The sequence below is a fragment of the Tachysurus fulvidraco genome, chromosome 18, assembly GCF_022655615.1.
Source record: "Tachysurus fulvidraco isolate hzauxx_2018 chromosome 18, HZAU_PFXX_2.0, whole genome shotgun sequence".
NCBI lineage: Eukaryota > Metazoa > Chordata > Actinopteri > Siluriformes > Bagridae > Tachysurus > Tachysurus fulvidraco.
The window spans coordinates 1079516-1089515 of NC_062535.1; the positions used below are offsets into that span (position 1 = coordinate 1079516).

General features: G+C 42.9%; 2 protein-coding genes across 4 annotated transcripts in view; one reads left to right on the forward strand and one right to left on the reverse strand.

Moving 5' to 3' along the window:
* Nucleotides 1–813, forward strand: part of abcg2b (ATP-binding cassette, sub-family G (WHITE), member 2b) — a 7305-nt gene extending 6492 nt beyond the window's left edge. For 2 of the 3 annotated variants that reach the window (XM_027142757.2, XM_027142748.2), the window contains exons 14-15: nucleotides 94–146; nucleotides 259–813. In XM_027142757.2, coding sequence (XP_026998558.1) covers nucleotides 94–146; nucleotides 259–406 — 201 coding nt within the window. In that variant the 3' untranslated portion in view covers nucleotides 407–813. The remainder of the gene's footprint in view (nucleotides 1–93; nucleotides 147–258) is intronic. The other variant, XM_027142767.2, reaches the window with a different exon arrangement.
* Nucleotides 814–1948: 1135 nt separating this feature from the next.
* fscn1b (fascin actin-bundling protein 1b) lies at nucleotides 1949–6774 on the reverse strand. Its single transcript, XM_027142674.2, has 5 exons — nucleotides 5836–6774; nucleotides 4922–5078; nucleotides 4573–4694; nucleotides 4145–4315; nucleotides 1949–3839 (listed from the first exon to the last, which is right to left on the reverse strand). The coding sequence occupies exons 1-5, from the start codon at nucleotides 6650–6652 to the stop codon at nucleotides 3634–3636; spliced, it is 1473 nt and encodes a 490-aa protein (XP_026998475.1). The 5' UTR covers nucleotides 6653–6774; the 3' UTR covers nucleotides 1949–3633.
* Nucleotides 6775–10000: the final 3226 nt, after the last annotated feature.

Below are 10000 nucleotides of genomic sequence, written 5' to 3' on the forward strand. Positions count from 1 at the left end.
TCAGATTTAGGGTCAGGGTCAGAAGTGTTCCAGGCAGTAACATTACCTGCAGCTAGAAACACATAAATAGCATGATGTCTTATATGTTTGCAGGCGATAACCATCAATGAAATGACAGGACAGGAGTTTTACACTAACAATATCAGGTACCATCTCATATTTTCCTAGGAATTCTAACCTGCCTGTTCGCTGGTGTCTGTAGCAATGTGTAAAGAGGTGTTGAATGGTGCTGAATTACTGATTTATTCTCTGCTGAAGTTTTCCAGGAGAGCTGTATCTTCAGGCTCAGAGAATCAACTACAGCACTTGGGGCTTCTGGCAGAATCACGTGGCTCTGCTGGGGATCACGATGGTGTGTATGATGCTGGCCTACGTGCAGCTCCTCAGGATTAATCGCTGGAAGTGACGGAATCACAGCACCACGAGGAAAAGTGGAAATACATCCGTTATAGCTTTTAACTAAATCTTCTCATCTTCATCTGCTGTTCTGGTGACGAGCAACAACGTGACATTTTTAATCAGTTTACATCCTTCAATCTATTTCTTTTCAATAAACTTGTATTTTATGCATTTATTATTGCTAAAAAGTGCAAATTGCTGTAAGAGCCTTTAACAATAAGGAATTACCATTAGGCTTGATGTTCCCCCTTTTTTTTACTTTAATTGTAAATAAATTTTATTTAATCATTTGTAATATTTTTTTATTTTATTTTATTTCAGAGTAACTGTACTTTAATTCAACTTGAAGTGTTGTTAACAGTAAAATAAAAAATAATAATAATTAATTAATTAATTAATTAATTAATAAAAAAGATCCGATACAAAAGAGCCGACTCTTCATGATCAGCGTGTCTAAATAGATTTACACGTCAATGTGGAAGTAGCCACTAGATGGCAGCACGTGATCTCGTTCTCTTTCATATACAGTACAAGCACTGTGTGTGTGTGTGTGTGTGTGTGTGTGTGTGTGTGTGTGTGTGTTAAGGATGAGTCTGCAAGTGGGGTGAGTGTGTGTGTGTGTGTGTGTGTGTGTGTGTGAGAGAGAGAGAGAGAGAGAGAGAGAGAGTATGTGTGTGTGTGAGAGAGAGTGTGTGTGTGAGAGACAGAGAGCAAGTGTGTGTGTGTGTGTGTGTGAGAGAGAGAGTGAGAGAGACAGAGAGAGCGAGACAAAGAGATTGTGTGTGTGTGTGTGTGTGTGTGTGTGTGTGTGTGTGTGTGAGTGAGAGAAAGAGAGAGAGAGAGTGAGTATGTGTGTGTGTGAGAGAGTGTGTGTGAGAGACAGAGAGAGCAAGTGTGTGTGTGTGTGTGAGAGAGAGTGAGAGAGACAGAGAGAGCGAGACAAAGAGATTGTGTGTGTGTGTGTATGTGTGTGTGTGTGTGTGTGTGTGTGAGAGAGAGAGAGAGACAGAGAGATTGTGTGTGTGTGTGTGTGTGTGTGTGTTCTACTGCAGAGAAAATGCAAAAACCCCAAACTGTACAATCCTGTTATATGACGTTACATGACCCATATCATCAATGTGACCTCTTCAACAGAGAGAAAGTGAAGAGGAGGAAGAGATGGAGATGGTGTGTGTGTGTGTGTGTGTGTGTGTGTGTGTGTGTGTGTGTGTGCTCATTTTGTTACACAAACCTTACTTTCTCACCCACAACTTTGGTGACTTTGCACTTGCTGTTTCCATGGCAACACTTTATCTAGTCATAAATCTGAGCAAGAAGGTGTGTGTGAGTGAGAGAGAGAGAGAGTGAGTGAGAGAGAGAGAGTGAGTGAGAGAGAGACAGAGAGAGAGACACACAGAGAGAGAACATTGTGTCACATTAGCATGCTAATCTCTAACTGCATGCTAGCTGGTTTTAATGTGTCCTTTTTAGCTTAAACAGATTTTAGCTGTGACTGTTAACATTTACAAACAAATCTTTGACTACTAAAAAAAGAAAAACAGAGTTTATATTGAGTTTGACTCGAGCTTTATTAGTCTTTGACTTTACAATGGCACATGAAGACAGAAACCCCCAGAAGCATCGGCCACTTTTCCTCACGACATTCAGATGAGATTAAAGCTTTTTAAACATAGCAGTGCAAAAAAGTGTCAACTTCTCTCACTTCTGAAAGACTTTAAATAGGTTTATACTGAAATACTGCTTGTGCTAATGCTAGTTTGTGTTTTGGTTGCTTTCTGTTATTTCTGTCAGGAGTTAGCGGTGTTGTGATGGCACATGGTTACTGTAGCTAGCGCAGTTACAATGATGTTTAATAGCAGACGCGACGTCCGTGTTAAGAGACGACACAAGCCTCGGTTATCTGTTAAACAAATGTAGTGTGTGATGTGTGTTTGTGTGTGTGTGTGTGTGTGTGTGTGTAGTCAGGAAAGTGAAGGTGAACAGTCGTGGTTTTCTAGAACTCTGGAAGTCTTAGCACAGCTATTTAAAACCTGACCTCATTACACCAGCCTCTGTTCACACTAAAAATGTTTCTGGTTCAGGACACAGTCCTCATGTCTGAAGGACAAGCTGCTGATTTACACCACCCTCATTCACATCTTTTAGCGGTTAAGGTGCTGTGCTTAGTGGCTGAGGAGCTGTGCTTGTTACCCATAATGCATAGTGAGCACATGGCGTACATTCGTGTCGCCATTTCTCTAAGACTCCAATTCTGAATACATCAGAATGACAAACTGGTTGTTCTGGAATCTAATACTGATAGTTAATACGAGACGGGATTACTCATATCTGTGCGTCGGTCTGGGAAAACCTACGAGTTTGTTCTTCCTAAATATATTTAAACAAAACGACACGTATTCAGAAGCGTATGTATATTTCGGAGCAGCGAGTGTGTACGAGCACCTACTGTACAGGAAGTTTAAAAAAAAAAGAGTGAGGTTCATCATAGGCACTGCACATGCAGAATACTGGCGTGTGAAATGGTCCGAGCTCCGAACGGTCCGAGCTCAGAGACTCCTTCTTACTGCAGATTGGACAAGCCGTGGCCGGTTAAAGCATTTCATTTTTCAGTCTATTTCTGAGACGATGGATCTATTAGGGATGTGCTGAGGCCACGCCCAATCTACGTTTACATCTAAATCCACAGCCGGATACTGAGAGAGACAGTGTCGTTACAGTCCGGGGTCCGTGTCACAGATTTATAAAGATGACAAAGTTTGATGAGCTAGTTAAGCTTTTACACGAGGTGTCACTAAAAAACACAAGTTTATGCTACAGAATTGTTTTACTGTGCGGTTCGTCTTAATGTGCTTTTTTTGTGCTAATATGGTTGCTTTGTGCATTGTATTCACATTACATGTCCTACTCTTGTACTTATAGCGTCCATCGCTGTCGTCGGTGAGTGTGGCCTGTCTTTTGATAAGAAATGGTAATAGATATAAATAGCTGCTTCCTTCCAAACGTCCAAGCTGTATTTCTCTTCCTAACGTCTCTATGCACATTTAATTACATGAAACTATGTTTTTTTTAATTTTGAGTTTTAGACAGTAACCATGGATGAGCTACGGGTGAAGACGAAATGCTTCATATGTATGTGAAAAGATGGAGGTTAGTCACCTGTCACTCATTAGTGTGAAAGTAGAGTAAGTCGCTGTCACAGTCAGGAGTGTGTGTGTGTGTGTGTGTTTGTGTGTATTAGTACTCCCACAGCGTAGCATTAGCGATACTCTTTGCATTAGCCTTTAGCACCCCAGCATGATCTCCCTTCAGATAAAGACCCTGTTGTGTCTTAATGGCCACTCTGTTATAATCACAGAACTCAAACAGGAAGTAAACCGGTGCGGTGCTGCTGCTCACAACTACACCATCAGCCTCCACCATCCAGTACTTCCCTGCTGAGTCTATAGGAGAAAGAGAGAGAGAGAGAGAGAATTCAGTGGTGATTCATCTTCGGGTTTATTATGCCAAGATGCTAAGCTCTGATCACAAACAATGCTAGCATGTACTTTGGTTTACTTCCACCACCAAATTATCTTTGGTTAGTTTCTCTAACGTGTGGAACATGTTCTATGTTTCAGTCTTGCCAGTTGTACTCAGTATTTCTGAGGATTTCCTGTCTAGTCCCAGTGTTACCGTTTCTTTGGAACTGTTTCTATTAAAACTCAGAAGAAACCAAAATGGAGGCAACAAACAAACAGGGCCTTACCTCGGAGACAGTAAGCATTGTTATTGTACTCTAACTGGAAGATGTCATAGGAAGAACGGTTGGAGTCCAGAGTTCCTGTGCCTTGCTTACGACAACCGACGAAGCCGTCTTCCCCGCGCACGACTATCAGTGGCCTGTTAATGAGTTTCAAAACAAACTCCTCCTGTTCACCTGTTACCAAATACAACAACAGTCACAACATGGAGGTCACCAGCCATGGTTCCAAAGCTGTAGTGGATACTTAAAGAACATTCAGGAACATTCAGTCATAGGTTTAGTGGCTGAATGCCTTCTAAAGACAGATCATCTACTCACCAAGCTAGCTTAGCTAAATCGTAAGTGCTGTCAGTTGGTAACTAGCTAACTTTATTATTAGTTAACATTTTTGTGACCGACATGTTTTCACACACACTCACACACACACACACCTGCAGAGTCCACGGAGGCGGCCAGCTGGCCATTCTTCTTGGCTGCTATGTACTTCCCATTAGTGGCCTTGAGCATGACCTTCGCTCCGTTCCACTCTAACTCAAAGAAGCAGCTGGCGGATCTATAATAAATGAGCGCATTGATTAGCATAACGCTGACATGAGGAGCAAAACTGTATTGGAGAATAACATCATACTTATGGTGTGTTTCTCTAGAACAACATGTTCCAGAGAAATCAGAATCTTGAAGATCCTAAAGATTTCTCAAAGCACTGACACGGGAGACTCCTTCCACCAGTCTTAGAGAAAACGACTGTTACGTGGAACATCTTGCAGAAAAAGCACTTACATTTCTGAAGCAGTGCACTGAATCGCTCCACTCGGAGTGAGACTCCAGTATTTCCCATTGCAGGCCCTGAAAGCACAGCGCTTCGTGTCCTGGTCCATCTCCATCTGGAAGACTTCCTGATCAGACTCTTCATCCTGATTGGCTGACAGATCGACTCCTGAAAGCACCACAAACCATGAAAAGATTAGAGTAACACCTGGTCAGTTTGACTCCACCCTCTCACGAAGACACGCCCAGGGGGCAGGGCATATGCATTCTAAAGAGCATTTAGTATTTGGACAAGCAGAAGTTTAGTATGAAGTAAGTCATCAAAAATATGTAAATGTTTCTAAAGTGTAATGATTAGAAAATCTCCAAAAGTGTTTGTGTGTGTGTGTGTGTGTGTGTGTGTGTGTGTGTGTGTGTGTGTGTGTGTGTGTGTGTGTGTGTGTGTGTAAATTCAGTCAAAGACCAAAAATATGTTGACTAATAGGCAAAACAAATAAAAATGATAAACGACAAAAAAAATTATTTCCACAGCATCCTTTCAGAGAGAGACACAGAGAGAGACACACACACACACACAGAGAGACAGACAGAGAGAGAGAGACAGACAGACACAGAGAGAGGCAGGCAGACAGACAGACACACACACAGAGAGAGAGAGAGAGAGAGAGAGAGAGAGAGAGAGAGAGAGAGAGAGAGAGATTGACTAGAATGGCAGAAATGAACCTGATGGTTTGTGATGAATTACAGTGAGGGTCTGGGGTGATGTGGAGGTTACAATCATTGTGAGTTATAAAATTATGATCATAATGAAGCGATAATAATTTAAACTGAAAGAGGAGATGACGCCATTATGCATGAAAGCGGGGTTGATGTTTGTAACAATGATGAAAATGAGCTTTCTCATGGCATTGAATTAAAAGCCGCACCCTGGCGCATGGACACGTTCCTGTCGTTGCTGGCAGTGAGCACCACCTGCCCGCGGCTTCTCTCTAGCACGAACACCTCGTCTTTACCCACGCGGATGTTTTTACCCGCCCTGACGGTGCCGCTCGGGCCGGAGGGAGCCAGGTATCTCCCTGCAGCGTTCCGGAACGCCACCGTGCCCGCGCGAAACTCCAGCGTGAATCCAGTGTCGTCCTGTGGCTCAGACACCAGCGCACCGGTGCTAGAGAGGAAGCGGCCGCCGGCGGTCTGCAAGTGATAACGGCGCTCCCGGTACACCAAGGTGAGCACGGAGCCCACGCCCCAGGGAGCATCTCGGTCCGCAGCAAGCTCACTGCGCCCGGGGTGCGCGTGCAGATACCGCTTTCGCGCAACGCTGTACAGGTTGACCTGCGGGTGTGTGGCGAGGTGAACGTACCACTTCCCCTCGGTCGTGGAGCAAAGCACGCGGTCCTCGGTGCCTCCCAGGTAGCGGCCGTGTGCCTCGGAGCGCAGAGACCACCGGCCATCGGCATGCGCCACCACGCAGAAGCGGCAGTCTGAGCAGGGTCGTTCGCACTCAGCTGTCACGTTCCCGTCCTTGTCGGAGGACAGGTAGCGACCCAGGTGACTGCGCAGGAGGACCGAGCTGGAGTCTCCTGCCTGGTCCGCATGCTCCAGCGTCCATACCTGTTTTTTACGCATGGACGTGGCGCACGCGTTCACTTTGAAGCCAAACGCCTCTGCGGTCAAATATTTGTCTTCTGCATTGATCAAGCCGAGCTGAATGACTGTACTCTCTCCTAAACCTCCTGAAGCCATCGTTTTTCTGACAGATTTTGAGATAGAAATAATTGTCTGAGAGTCCGGGTGGGTGTGACCGCGGTTATGTGTTAGCGCGGGCGCGTGTGCTGCTGTGTGTGTGTGTGTGTGTGTGTGTGAGTGAGAGAGAGAGAGAGAGAGAGAGAGAGATTATCAGCTTCTTTTCCTCTCTTTCCTCTTTTTTTTCCACGTGCCTGTATCGTCTGTATCCACCGTGAGCGCGCAGCTCCTGGCACAGACGCAGCGTCACCGTTATCTTCTGACGTCAGCAGTTGCCAGGAGCAGAAGTGTAGATTCGCTCTCACACTTTTTAGCAGAAAAGCAGGCAGCCTACTTAATTCTGTGCAGAAAGTTCTGTCCAACTCGAATCTGATTGGTGTTTATTAACACTTGCTGGACTGCGGTTTTTGAAGGCTGTGATGAAGTGGAGTTACATGTAACGTACGTTGTAATTTAATTAAAACAGCAAGTGTCTATTTCGCCTTAGACGAAAGAAGATCGATCAATTTATCCTCAGCTAAACCTCAGAGAAGTTTAAACGTCTCTGTCCTGAAGACCAACACAAAGTCACAGCTATACTGTAGCACTAATACTGGAGACTCCTTACATAAATGTTACATAAACACCTCCTCACCCTGAAGAAAACTTCAGCACTAATAATTACACTCGTTTTTTAAACGATAATGTTGATATTAGAATGAGTGAATTAATAAGTAAATACATCTGATTTGATTTAATTCATTTTTGAGCTACTGTTGCTGAAAAAAATTCAGACGAATCAGAAAATGACAAAATTCAGTGGTTAAGGTGTTGGACTACTAAGTGGAAAGTCATGAGTTTGAATCCCAGGTCCACCGCGGTGCCACTGTTGGGCCCCCGTGCAAGGCCCTTAGACCTCTGGATAAAGTTGTCTAGTATATGCTGTTAATGCATAAATACTATTTAGGCTGCCACGTCTGTAAGACATGTAATCACAGATGATCCCATAACGCTCAACTGATCCATAACAAGCACATTTGTAGCACTGGGGGTCATTTGTAAATTCAGAAACATATTCACCATTAAATGTGAATATAAAATTCACCATAAATTCACCATGAATGAAATAAAAACAAGCAGTTTCCAAGCCTGTGGTTAAAGTCCTTACAAGATGCACAAACACTTCAAACACACACACACCTGAAACAGGTAATCAATATCTCTGAAGTGCAGATGGCCGCCTCATGATTCCTTTATCAGCCTTTATTCGCTGTCTGGAACTGGGACAGAATCAAAAAGCTTAATTTCTCTGGAGACAAACCTAAAATTAAGATTTCTCACAGTGGCCTAGTAAATTCTCACATTTCACATCTGCAGGCTTATAACCTTAAGGTAATAAGAGCATAAGAGTGTAAAAAAGGTGTGATATTAAAGTGACGTGACATACGGCTAAGTATGGTGACCCATACTCAGAATTTGTCCATCCAAAGTGCACACACACACACAGCAGTGAACACGCACACCGTGAACACACACCCGGAGCAGTGGGCAGCCATTTATGAACACACACGGGGAGCAGTTGGGGGGGGATCACTGCCTTGCTCAAGGGCACCTCAGTCGTGGTATTGCTGGCCAGAGACTCAAACCCACAACCTTAGGGTTAGGAGTCAAACTCTCTAACCATTAATATAAAGTGTACAGTAACAGATACATTTCCAAGTCAATCTATGCTAATAAATAAAACAGAAGCTTCTGAAAAAGGGTCATCTTTATAGTGAGCTCATTCCCATTATCTAATCAATTTAAAATCAATTTTCCCCTTTCATTCATCCCATTTTTTTTTAGATTAGATTAGACTTTATTGTCATTGTGCAGAGAACAAGTACAATGAAATGCAGTTAGTCTCTAACCAGAAATGCATGAATTATACATGTGTACTGTATATACACACACACTACTGTACATAGTGTAAGTAGTGAGGTAGAGAAGCACAGACCAGCTCAATGCAACCAAATGTAATTATTACATAAGGTGCAAATGAACAGTTATAACACAGAAGGTACTTTATCAGAGTGAGGTTTTCAGCTTGTGAGACTTTATTAATCTAATCAAATCTAACTTTATTAGCTCATGAGAGTAACTGTACTGTTCAGAACAAAAGGCAGTATAACTTAAAAACACTGAATATATATATAGCTTTGGCAGTAGAAGAATAAGCCAGAGTGAGCTAGATGATGCTTTACTCTGTAACAGGTCACTTGCCTGAGGTTTTGTACTTGACTGTTTATCTGGGACGTTGTGTATATTACCGTTAGATAGCTAGCAGTCTAATGGTGCCATGATCGCCACCTTCTTTACATAAGGCATAAAGTTATAATATGTATTAAATATTAATATGTTTAATAATATTAATTGTTTTTACTCTCTGTATGTTACACAAAACACGTTAATATACAAATGATCATTCTTATAATTTGTTCCAATACAATGTCTCTAAGAGATGTGTGGATTAAGTCTTTTTCAAGTGTGCGTGTGTGTGTGTGTGTGTGTGTGTGAGAGAGAGAGAGAGAGAGAGAGAGAGAGAGAGAGAGAGCGAGAGAGACAGAGACAGACGAGAGAGAGAGACAGACAGAGGTGAGAGAGACAGAGAAAAAGAGACAGACAGAGGAGAGAGAGAGAGAGAGAGAGAGAGAGAGAGAGAGAGACAGACAGAGGAGAGAGAGAGAGAGACAGACAGACAAAGGAGAGAGAGAGAGAGAGAGAGAGAGAGAGAGAGACAGACAGACAGACAAAGGAGAGAGAGAGAGAGAGAGAGAGAGAGAGACAGAGGAGAGAGAGAGAGACAGACAGACAGACAAAGGAGAGAGAGAGAGAGAGAGAGAGAAAGGAAAGAGAGACAGACAGACAGACAGACAGAGACAGAGGATAGAGAGAGGAAAGAGAGAGAGAGAGTGTGCTGTTGTCATCTTTAAAAGGCAGTAATCCTTTACTCTTTTCCTTATTGAGACAGATCTTACCTGCCGTTGTAAATGCAGCTCTCCTATTGGCTGATCTAAATGCAGCTCTCCTATTGGCTGATCTTGGTGATGGATCACTGACTTTCTCCCTTTTAGGGTGTTTGTAGTCACCTGTATGTGATGAGGGAGGCGGGGTCACTGAGCTGTTGTTGCCTTATAAGGTTAATGATCATAAACAGGTGACAGACAACAAGCTTTGTGTTTTATATATATAATAAATGTATTTATAAACCTACACCTGCGAGCTTGTGTGTAATATATTACTTAATGCACATGTATATAACACACATATAACATTAAAGTCAAACAGGAAAATATTAATTTTACTTCCGCTTTCTTAAATCACGTGATA